Source organism: Lactuca serriola, chromosome 3, assembly GCF_051521515.1.
Source record: "Lactuca serriola cultivar US96UC23 chromosome 3, Lser_US96UC23_V15, whole genome shotgun sequence".
In the NCBI taxonomy this organism is placed as follows: Eukaryota; Viridiplantae; Streptophyta; class Magnoliopsida; order Asterales; family Asteraceae; genus Lactuca; species Lactuca serriola.
Window position 1 is genome coordinate 46,525,123 of NC_136410.1, and position 11,180 is coordinate 46,536,302.

The 11,180-nt window shown below is 32.1% G+C and overlaps 2 protein-coding genes across 10 annotated transcripts; both read left to right on the forward strand.

Annotated features, from left to right (window-relative positions):
• The first annotated feature begins 287 nt into the window (after positions 1 to 287).
• Positions 288 to 3,710, forward strand: LOC145092131 (uncharacterized). 9 transcript variants are annotated; one of them, XM_079030033.1, is made up of 7 exons: positions 289 to 765; positions 1,009 to 1,176; positions 1,791 to 1,929; positions 2,027 to 2,099; positions 2,588 to 2,693; positions 2,771 to 2,859; positions 3,555 to 3,710. In XM_079030033.1, exons 2-5 carry the CDS (start codon positions 1,061 to 1,063, stop codon positions 2,590 to 2,592), a joined length of 333 nt encoding a protein of 110 aa, XP_078886159.1. In that variant the 5' UTR covers positions 289 to 765; positions 1,009 to 1,060; the 3' UTR covers positions 2,593 to 2,693; positions 2,771 to 2,859; positions 3,555 to 3,710. The 9 variants fall into 9 exon arrangements, 8 of the variants coding, with proteins under 8 accessions (XP_078886160.1, XP_078886158.1, XP_078886163.1 ...); XR_013702432.1 differs by adding an exon at positions 1,596 to 1,693 and having other exon boundaries at positions 296 to 1,176; XM_079030034.1 differs by having other exon boundaries at positions 288 to 1,176; positions 2,771 to 2,864.
• Positions 3,711 to 8,515: 4,805 nt separating this feature from the next.
• On the forward strand, positions 8,516 to 10,825 carry LOC145095205 (uncharacterized). The gene has a single exon (XM_079033127.1). The coding sequence runs from the start codon at positions 8,516 to 8,518 to the stop codon at positions 10,823 to 10,825; it is 2,310 nt and encodes a 769-aa protein (XP_078889253.1).
• The last annotated feature ends 355 nt before the right edge of the window (positions 10,826 to 11,180 follow it).

Below are 11,180 nucleotides of genomic sequence, written 5' to 3' on the forward strand. Positions count from 1 at the left end.
ACTTCGGTTTTCACCATAACCAAACCGATTCATCTATATGTATCTAACAATCATTTAATTCCATCACTTACCAACTTCTATATGCATATGACATTATTTTCACAATGTCTTCCATCGAGCTTCTTTAATAATTACACTACTAGAAAACCGAGCATTAGCGACAGATTTTAGCGACGGAAAAAATCCGTCGCAAACAGCTACAGATTACCGACGGATTTCCGACGAATAAGAAAACGAAAGTATTGGGATACTTAGTAACGTTTTTTGCGACGGATTTGCAACAAAGTACACTAGCGTCGGTATATACCGACTGTTTACCGGCAGAATTGAAGAAAGTTTTAGTTTTGTTAGTAATCCGTCGGTAAATTAAGTCTTCTTATTTATAAACATGAGGGCAATTTGGTCGATTACAATTTAGGGCTACTGTTTCACTTGAGCGGGGCTACGCATCACTTATCCTAAACCAACAAAGCCCCTCCCCATTCTCTGTGAACACCGGCAACCTGTAAATCTTTGTTCCAGGTGTAGAGACGTGGACCTTCAACCGTGTTCAATCCTTCCATCTTCACCGAAATCAGTCGACAACATCGTGTTCAATCCTTCCATCTACAGCTCAGACTTCCGACTTCCGACATCTATACATTCATAGTTCAATCTTCGACCTCAATCGACCAAAAATTGAAGAAAGAGAAAAATGAAATCAAGATTGTTTAGTATTTGCTGTTATTGTGGTTAAAGAGGAAACAGTTTCGAATTCTTACAAAGGTAATAAGTCTCTGTAAAGATTCTTAATCTCCTTTTTATGTTGATATTGGTATTTTGAATGATCTAACCGTTGATTTTAGTTTTTTTGAAATATTAACTTTTTGCTAGCGATTTACTCAACGTTTCGAGATTTATTTTTGTTTTTTGCTTGTCCTTTACGAAGATTCTTGCAATTCAAGTATTTTCGTGGTGTTTCTTTCCGTTATCCTTTTTAATGCACGCCGACTGTTTGTATAAATGCAGGACTGAATTTCTACCACTAATCCAAAGTTTCTAGAACCAGAGACTATTAAGAATGGAGAAATTAGACGATTTAGAAGAGACTTCTGATTTGGGATTTGAGTCATCAACGATTTCTGCATTGGATCAAGGAGCGGATAATTCTTTTGCTCACTATACAACTTACCTCAGGTATGTATGATTTCTTATATGAATTGGTGTTGATGTTATCAATAAACTTCATCTACAAAAATTCCAAACACTGTCATAAGTCTATCTGCTTAGTTGAGGTATTATTGTGTGTGCATAAGTTTTAGTTTACTTGTCTTTCTTCTAAGCAACTGGTACATTGTGCTTTAGAGTTTAGACAAGTTTTTATCTATAAAACAATTCTAATTTCTGTATGGTAGAATCAGTAGTACTTGGTGGTTCTATGTTTGGGAATATTTCATTGGCAATCAGTAATGAATATCGGATGCGACGTGGCATTATACAGATAGATAGCTACTAAATTAAATTGAGTCCCGATATCCTTCCTTCTCAACTCCAAGAATATTCTTCTCTTAACATTTTTTTGATTTCTTCTTTTATTTTTCATTTTCAATTGAAAGGTACAAATGCACAAGTCATCTATGCCAACCAACCAATCATATGCTTATCTTGATCCGCTTTAAGGACATAATTTGTAACCCAAGATCTTGTAAAAGAGGTTTGCTTGCTAAGAATGTTTTAGACTGAACAAGAAAAGGGACATCTTTCATTACCCAAACAACTCATAGTTAATTCATCACCTGGGGTTGAAACAGGTTAGAGCTGCAAACAAAATACACACAAGAAGAGGTGGAATATGACTTACAATTGGTAATTGATAAGGTTAAAGAAAAATTGAGAGACATAAAGAGCCTTGAAGTATCTCTATGGAGTACTCCCTTCTATGATATCAAGGTATATCTTTCACTTTATCACTGCTAGTATCAAAACATTGCATTACAGTTTTAGGATTTGTTGTCTCTTAGCATTATGTTATGTTTTTGTTGGTGAGGTTATGTTGCTGATGAAGTGTCATGGTAAAAGGAAATGGCACCATTTTTTTAGTAGGCCTGCCACTTGTGAAAGTAAGTTCAAATGATATATATATATATATATATATATATATATATATATATATATATATATATATATATATATATATATATATATGTTATTTTTGTGTGATATCAAATGTTTCAAACTGTCTTGCTCAAGTTAATCTATTTATTTTTTAAATAAAGTTAGAGCAAATGTCCATAAATAGCAACTTACTTTACTCTCACTACCAATATTGTCAACATACTTTACTTGTTTAACGATAATCCATTTGATTTTAACAAGTAGTGGCCACCTTTTGTTATTGTGGATCGAGTATAATTAGTATATGGCCATTTCATCAGCCATGTTGTTATAATAATTAGCAATTTAGCATCCTCATCAATCTCTCAATGCTACTGTAATACACCAAATTATGTACATGTCCTATATCTTAGCGAACTTAAATCCATGCTTTCCTCTTCAATTGTTTCTAGTTTCATGTTCAGCTTCTTATATGCTTCACCTTTTGTTGCAGGTTAGCTATTGGTTCATCTTTGTTTAAGTAGTGGATAAAGAAAATTCAAAGTGAAAAAGGACTCCCTGTGGATGGATTTTTGTCTCTAAAACAAGTACACATTCAGGTATTTTCTTCAAGCTTCTTGTTAATCAGTAATAAGTACCTTATCGGTCAATTTCTTCTAACAATTTGATACTATAGTTGTTGATATAGGAGTTGACATATTTGGCAACCGTCTTGGCTTTGTCGAGTTTAAAGCAAATGTAATTGAAATGGAAACATGACAAAAGGTATGGTACATGTATCAAAGTGGGTGGTCTCATTTATCAAATTAGCCATCTTTTTAGCCTTTTGAACAGTTATTTCACAATGGGTCATTTGTGAAACTACTTTACTCACAAAAGTCTCCAAAAAATGTTATTGAACATTTGCTAAAAGTTGTAAAGGTGACTCAATTCTAGGGAAGCTTTATACCTTTTAGATTTCTTGAGATGATAAGCGGCTGCCTTTTATTTGAAATAATTTGACATTTTTAAGGGTTAATAGTGAGAAATAGCAACGTCCTTTACCAGAGTTCTCGATTATGGTATCATACATTAAAGTTCATTCATAATAGCAATCTACTTTCATTTTGTTTGTGATTATAGCAAAGTACATTGCTATTACTATTAAAAATAGGCTGCCATTACGAGTAAAAACTTAGTATAATCATGAAAAAATCTAAAATGGTTTCCTATTATAATTATTTGAAAGTATGTAACTATAATGAGGAATTTCAGAAAGGTACGTTGCTATTTCTCATCATTAACTCTTTTTTATTCAAACTTCAGATGGAGGAATATTGTACTTAAAATCACATATTCTTACGTATTATCATAATTGCTACTTCTTAATAACATTCATTTTTACTATTTTATCCCCCTTTATTGTAAACATTGGAGGGCAATATATAAATATCTCTCTAGCTAACAACTCTCAATGACAGGTGTGGAATCCACGAGCTAATCAAGAAGGAATTCTCTATTGGTTGTTGACAATATTTTACAATATGGATTGAAATTTATGGTATTTGATAACATGGATTGAAATTTATAGATTTAATGTATGTCAAATGATTGAAATTTATGGATTTACTTTTATAGTTGTTGGTTTTAAAATATAGATTTGATGTATGTTTAAAAAGTTTATGTGTTGAATATGTAATTATTTTTAGTTTTTAATTTCTTCATTAATTTGTAAATTTTTTTATAATGCCAAAATCCGTCGCTAATCTGTCACAAAAAAAATTGGTAGTCATTTCGAGATTCTATCGGTAATCTGTCAGTAAGTTATTCTGAATTCCGTCGGTAATCCGTTAGTAAATTATTTCACATTCCGTTGGTAATCCGTTAGTAAATTTTTCTGTCGGTAATCCGTTGCAAATAATATTCTGTTGGTGATCCGTTACTATTACCGACGGAAAAATCTGTCACTAAAAATTTGCCATATCCGTCGAAAATCCGTTACAAACAATTAGCGACAAGAATATACCGACGGATTTTGGTTCGTTACAATTCCGTCGGTAAAGAGCATTAGCGACGGATTACCGACGGTTTTGGCCGTCGGTAATGCTCTTTTTTGTAGTAGTGTTAGTTCAGTAGTGAATTTGCTATAATAGACCTTGGTAGACTTAAATTATATTTTAGGCGTCTCCTGTTTATTCACCTAAACGGCTATTTTTATATCAACAAAAGTATGGAAGAGAGATTCTGTCTGTTATTATACTTCACTAAAATCCCATAACTCCATCCGAACCAGTTCAAAAAATTGATTCAATAGGCACCCCAATAGATTATCCTAGTTTATATCGAAGCTTAGTCAGTATATCATTGCAAGGTCTATCATAACAAATTCACTATTTAACTTACTATTAAAGAAGGTCAACGGAAGACATTGTGAAAATAATGTCACATGCATATAAAAGTCAGGATATGGTAGCATGAAATGATTCTTAGATATTCATAGAGGGATCCGTTTGGTTAGGGTGAAAACAGATGTTAGTAGCAATAGGAATTTCATCTTGCCCATGATATCTAACCACATCATGAAATTTTGACTTTCGGAGTTCTAATAAATTTATTATAATTTTTGAAAGACAACGTAAGAAATATGTGACAATACATACCAGTTTAAGAAGATTGTGAATTATACCCTACAAGGAGTTGGAATTTGGTAATTTGATTCAAAGTTTAGCGAAACTAGACTCATAAACCTTTCCACAAGACTAAAATTTATGATTTTTGGAGCTTTCAATATTCTTGTAAGATTTTTATAAGTTTGAGGTTTAGAAGTTTGAAGATAGATTCAGTGAAATTGATCATATTAACCTTAAGGTCATGGCCTTAGGTGTCCCATGAAAGACTTAATGATTAAGATTTAACTTTAAAACTTTTATCATAATTAATGGTTACTTATTAGCTATCATTATATGTAATTCAACTTAACCCGAACGTCTTGATTCTTGGCTTAATGAGCATTTAGAGTTAGGAACTTGACATAAAAAATCATCTTATTAGGGTTAAGTTACAACCCATTACACTCCTTATGACACTAAATGTCTTAAAAATCGAGTCTCTTAGAAAACTATCACCTATTGGTGGTCGGATGGTGGTGTTGTGGTGGTCAATAATTGTCAAACTACTCTAAAACAAAGTATGATGCTGATTAAGTATAAGTGGAATAATTGGAAAATAATGCCTTTACATTCATTTGTGAATCATCACAAGTAATAAAACTATAAGCGCATTTGCAAGGTGGCCTACGGTGGCTGAAACAAACACACACACACACATATACACACACAACGACAACAGGAGGAGCTGGTGGTTAAGGGAGACAATTGACCTCCAAATTCACAAAACCATAGAAATCGAAGGGCCAATGACAGGAAATAAACGCACCACCTAAACACACCCATTCTTTGGGGACCATTGGTGGCGGAAGGAACATGCCGGCGATCGTGGTTGCGGAAGTAGTGGTGGCTATTCCCGGTAGCCAAAAGAAAAAGAAAAGAAAGTGGAAATGAGATTATTTGATACTTAATACGGGTAGATTACGATCTGTAAGGGCGTACTTAAATTGGAGTCGGCCACAAGAAAAGTGCCCAACTCTCTCCCGACGATCTCCAAGAGAGAAATATAGGCTTTAAAATTTCATCACTAACTCTCCCATAACGACACTATCTACCCAGAAAACAAATTTCTTGACTAAAGACATATTTACAACTTGTCACATTCAGCCCCTTACTTTAAATTTATTATTATTATTATTATTATTATTATTATTATTATTATTATTATTATTATTATGTTATTATAATTATTATTATTTTCACTACAAGAAAAGAAAGCATTAGCGGCGACAGCCAGCAATAGCGGCGACACGTAAAAGATGCGTTACTTGTCGCCGCTATTGCTGGCTGTCGCCGCTAAAGGCATCGCCGCTAATGCTTTCTTTTAGCGATCCGCATCATTTTCACCCCAGCCGTCCGATTTGTTTTCAATCTAACGGTTGTTAAGGAAAGCGGAAAGGCGCGCTGAGTTTTCCCTCCGTGTGTCGCCGCTAATGCCCTAATGTCGCCGCTATTGCCCTACGTCGCCGCTAATAGCCGTCGCCGCTAATGCTAAACGCATATACCCTTCACAGTTTACCTTTCTGCCATTCACAGCTGATACCTTCTCTCTCGTTTTTTCTTCAATATCTCGCAATTTTTCAACTTGGTGGACGCATTGCTTCTTGGACCGGTGCTAGCTAGCTTCTCCTTCCCTCAAGGCAGCCACAATACCGCCACAACCCCAACCAAGGTCGACATTTAGCCAAAATTCCGAAATTGCCCCCAACCAAGGTCAAATTTCTCATCTTCTTTATGATTTTTCTGTTTTAGATGATAAATAGTGAGTATTTTTCAAGTTTGTTGAGTGATTATGTTTGTATTTTGATATATGAATTGGTTATGCATTTTGTTGGATTGTATGTATTTTGTTGGTTATGCATTTTGTTGGATTGTTGAATTATTATGTGTGTTTTGTTCACATTTGTGGGAATTTTGTTGGATTGTATGTATTTTGTTGAAATTTATGTTTAGATTACATTGAAGTTATACCACATTGCCTTAACATGAAACTTAGATGTATATATTTGTATGAAATTGGAATATGCAAATTGGATTAAATTGGAATATGCAAATTGTATGAAATTGAATATATACATTTGGCTTAATTGTATGAAATTGGATGAAATTGAAATATGCATTTAGCTTAATTAGGTTATTGAAATATGAAATTGGATGTATACATTTAGCTTAATTAGGCTATTAATAGCAACTTACTTCTAGTAATGTATTGTATATGGTTTGAAAGTGCTTAATTTTGTTAGTGACTTAATGTTTGGCCAACTTAATAGCAACATACTTTTAGTGACTTAATGTTGGTCATTACAACTTTAGCTTTAATTAGGTTATTAATAGCAATGTATTTCTAGTAATTTTAATTTAATTATAGAATAAATTTAAATTAATTTAAAAAAAACATTAAAAAAATAATAAATTAGTTGTAAATCAAGTTAATGTTAAAATTAAAATAAAATAAAGTTAGTTTAATAAATTAAAATTAAAATAAAGTTAGTTTAATAAATTAAACTAATAAAAAAAATATTAAATTAATTATAAAATCTAATTAATTTACGTTTAGAATCAAATTAAGTTACATTTATAAAATCAAATTATATTAATTATAAAACTAACTTAATAGAAAATATTAAATTAATTATGAAATCTAATTAATTTACGTTTAGAATCAAATTAAGTTACCTTTATAAAATCAAATTAAATCACTTATAAAACCAACTTAATAGCAACATACTTTTAGTGACTTCTTGTAATTTTAATTTAAATAGAATAAAATTAAATTAAGTTAAAAAAAAACATTAAAAAATAATAAAATAATTGTAAAATCAACTTAAAGTAGTTTTAAAATCAAGTTAATGTTAATATTAAAATAAAATAAAACTAGTTTAATAAATAAATTAAACTAATAACAAAAAAGAAAATATTAAATTAATTATAAAATCCTAATTAATTTACTTTTAGAATCAAATTAAGTTACCTTTGTAAAATCAAATTATATTAATTATAAAACTAAATCAAATTATATTAATTATAAAACTAACTTAATAGCAACGTACTTCTTGTAATTTTAATTTAAATAGAATAAAATTAAATTAATTTAAAAAACATTAAAAATAATAAATTAATTGTAAAATCAACTTAAAGTAGTTTTAAAATCAAGTTAATGTTAATATTAAAATAAAATAAAATTAGTTTAAAAAATAAATTAAACTAATAACAAAAAAGAAAATATTAAATTAATTATAAAATCTAATTAATTTACTTTTAGAATCAAATTAAGTTACCTTTGTAAAATCAAATTACATTAATTATAAAACTAACTTAATAGCAACGTACTTCTTGTAATTTTAATTTAAATAGAATAAAATTAAATTAATTTAAAAAAAAACATTAAAAAAATAATAAATTAATTGTAAAATCAACTTAAAGTAGTTTTAAAATCAAGTTAATGTTAATATTAAAATAAAATAAAATTACTTTAATAAATAAATTAAACTAATAACAAAAAAGAAAATATTAAATTAATTATAAAATCTAATTAATTTACTTTTAGAATCAAATTAAGTTACCTTTGTAAAATCAAATTAAATCACTTATAAAACCAACTTAATAGCAACATACTTTTAGTGACTTAATGTTGGTCATTAAAACTTTAAAATTAGCTTTAATTAGGTTATCCCGTGTTAGAATACTTTTTGAATCGTCAACTTTATGAATACTCTACTTGATTTTTGTTTCCCATAAAGTAAACCTTAAACACTAAATTATGTTTCAGTTGCATCATGTCTATTGATAAAAGCTGGACTACTAATCCACATCGTCAATCTCCCGAGTTCCAGCTAGGGCTCGACACTTTTGTCGAGAGATCCATGTTACACCTAGATTGTAAAGGTGAAACCAGATGTCCGTGTGAGAAATGTGATAATCGTTACTTCATGAATCCGAAAGCAATGAGACGTCATGTTCGTATATATGGTTTCAGTCAATCATACAAAACATGGATATATCACGGTGAACCTTTAATCCCTCCAGTTGTAGATGTCGTATCGCCAAGCAACGAGATGGCCGATGTTATTGACGATGTTATGTGGGAGTCGAGAGAAAATGATATAAACCTCGATGAAGGAACCTCGAATACAGGGGGTAGTGGTGTCGATGATGATTTTGAAGAGTTGTTAGAGGCAGTCGAAACCAAGTTATATCCTGGTTGTTCGTTTTCATTCCTTGATTTTTTAGCAAAGCTGATGCATATGAAGGTCAACAACAAATGGACTGATAGTTCATTTGATCAACTCCTTGAGTTGTTGCATTCGGCATTTCCACCGGGCAACAAGGTTCCCCGTTCATATTATTTAGCAAAAAAGAAACCGAAGAAGTTGGGTTTAGGGTACGAGTCAATTCATGTGTGCAAAAACGATTGTTTTCTCTTCTGGAAGGAACACAAGTCATTGCAAGTTTGTCCCGTTTGTAAAGAGAGTCGGTGGATTGATAAAAACACCAAGGGCAAGAAAGTGGCTCATAAGGTGTTACGGTACTTTCCAGTGGCCCCTAGACTACGCCGTTTGTATTGTTCACGATACACTTCCAAAAATATGATATGGCATAGTACTGGGAGATCAGAAGATTATGTGATGCGTCATCCCGTTGATGGAGAGTCTTGGCAAAAATTTGATGTAGATTTCCCTGACTTCTCGAGTGAACCTCGCAACGTACGATTAGGGCTGGCAGCTGATGGCTTTAATCCATTTGGTAACATGTGTAATCCGCATAGTACGTGGCCGGTTGTACTCACCACTTACAATCTGCCACCATGGCTTTGTATGAAAGAGTCATCATTCATGTTGGCCTTGTTGATTCCCGGCCCTAAAGCGCCTGGAAAGGACATAGATGTTTTCCTTAGGCCATTAGTGGAAGAGCTTAAGTTTTTATGGCAATCAGGCATACGCATTAAAGACGCAGCGACAAACACATTCTTCACGATGAAAGCTATGTTGTTATGGACAATAAACGACTTTCCAGCTCGTAGTAGTTTATCGGGCTGGAGTGGACAAGGGTATAGAGCATGCCCGACTTGCAATGAAGACACTCCTTCGTACCGTGCAATAAATAAAGTCGTTTATATCGGTCATCGTCGGTTCTTAGATGCTGATGATCCATTAAGGATGAATTTGAAATTTAATGGGCAACCAGAGACAAGACCCCCTCCGAGACACTTTACTAATGAAGACATACAAGATCAACTAGGTCGTCTAACACTTCGTAAACCGGGTAAACATCCTAACACTCTCAAAGAAAACATGGATCGGCAAGGATTCGAGTTGAACTGGTCGAAACGTAGCATATTTTTCGAGCTCGAATATTGGTCTTCTCTACAGCTGAAACACAACATAGATTTGATGCATGTCGAGAAAAATGTGGGTGAGAGTCTTTTGGGTACTTCTATGATGAATGATAAGAGTAAAGACACATCAAATGCACGTGAGGACTTGAAAAATCTGAATATCCGGCGTAATCAATGGTTGCAAAAAAAGGGTAACAAGTTCACTAGACCACATGCAAGCTACTCATTCAAGAAAGCTGACCGCAAAATCTTTTGTCAATTTATAAGAGATGTTAAATTTCCTGATGGGTTTGGATCTAACATTAGTAAGAAAGTGGTAGATAATGATACTAACATTATTGGGTTGAAATCTCATGACTATCACATTCTTATGCAACGTTTGATACCGATTGGAGTTAGAGCGTTATTGGACAAAGAAACTTCTACACCAATTGTAGATCTTTGTATGTTTTTCAAGCAAATTTGCTCCAGAACACTAAAGGTGGAGGATATGAGGAAAGCAAAAGAAGACATTATTAGAGTCTTGTGCAAGTTAGAGTTGATTTATCCACCAACGTTTTTCGACATTATGATTCATTTAGCTTTGCATTTACCTAATGAAGCGATTGCCGGAGGCCCGGTATGTATGAGATGGATGTATCCATTTGAAAGGTATATGAAACAACTAAAAAGCTATGTTAGAAATAAGGCGAGGCCGGAAGGTTGTATAGCTGAAGGTTATATTGCTGATGAAGTTTTGACATTTTGTTAGATGTACCTTCAAGATGTCAATCGCCTTAAAATAAACGAAGACGTTGTCATTGAAAAAAAAAATTTGGATGTTTAAGTCTAAGTGTCGACCGACGAGCGCAACGCAAATCAAACATCTTGATATAACGGAGAAACATAATGTAGAATGGTTTGTATTGAATAGTTGTCAAAAAGTCAGACAATACATCGAGTAAGTGTTCTTACTTTTAATTATCTTTAATTATTTATTGTTACTTTTTTCCATTCATTAATTTAATATATATATATATATATATATATATATATATATATATATATATATATATATATATTTCATCAATATAGAAAATTCAAATCTGAACATCCTGAAAGTGACG

What these genes read in the sequence shown, in the direction of transcription:
- LOC145095205 (XM_079033127.1), top strand. Translation starts at nt 8,516, where the DNA reads ATGTCTATTGATAAAAGCTGGACTACTAATCCACATCGTCAATCTCCC.
- LOC145092131 (XM_079030034.1), top strand. Translation starts at nt 1,061, where the DNA reads ATGGAGAAATTAGACGATTTAGAAGAGACTTCTGATTTGGGATTTGAG. An exon ending in CACTATACAACTTACCTCAG is followed by an intron (nt 1,177 to 1,790) that starts GTATGTATGATT and finishes GGGTTGAAACAG; the next exon opens with GTTAGAGCTGCAAACAAAAT. An exon ending in CTCCCTTCTATGATATCAAG is followed by an intron (nt 1,930 to 2,026) that starts GTATATCTTTCA and finishes TTTGTTGGTGAG; the next exon opens with GTTATGTTGCTGATGAAGTG.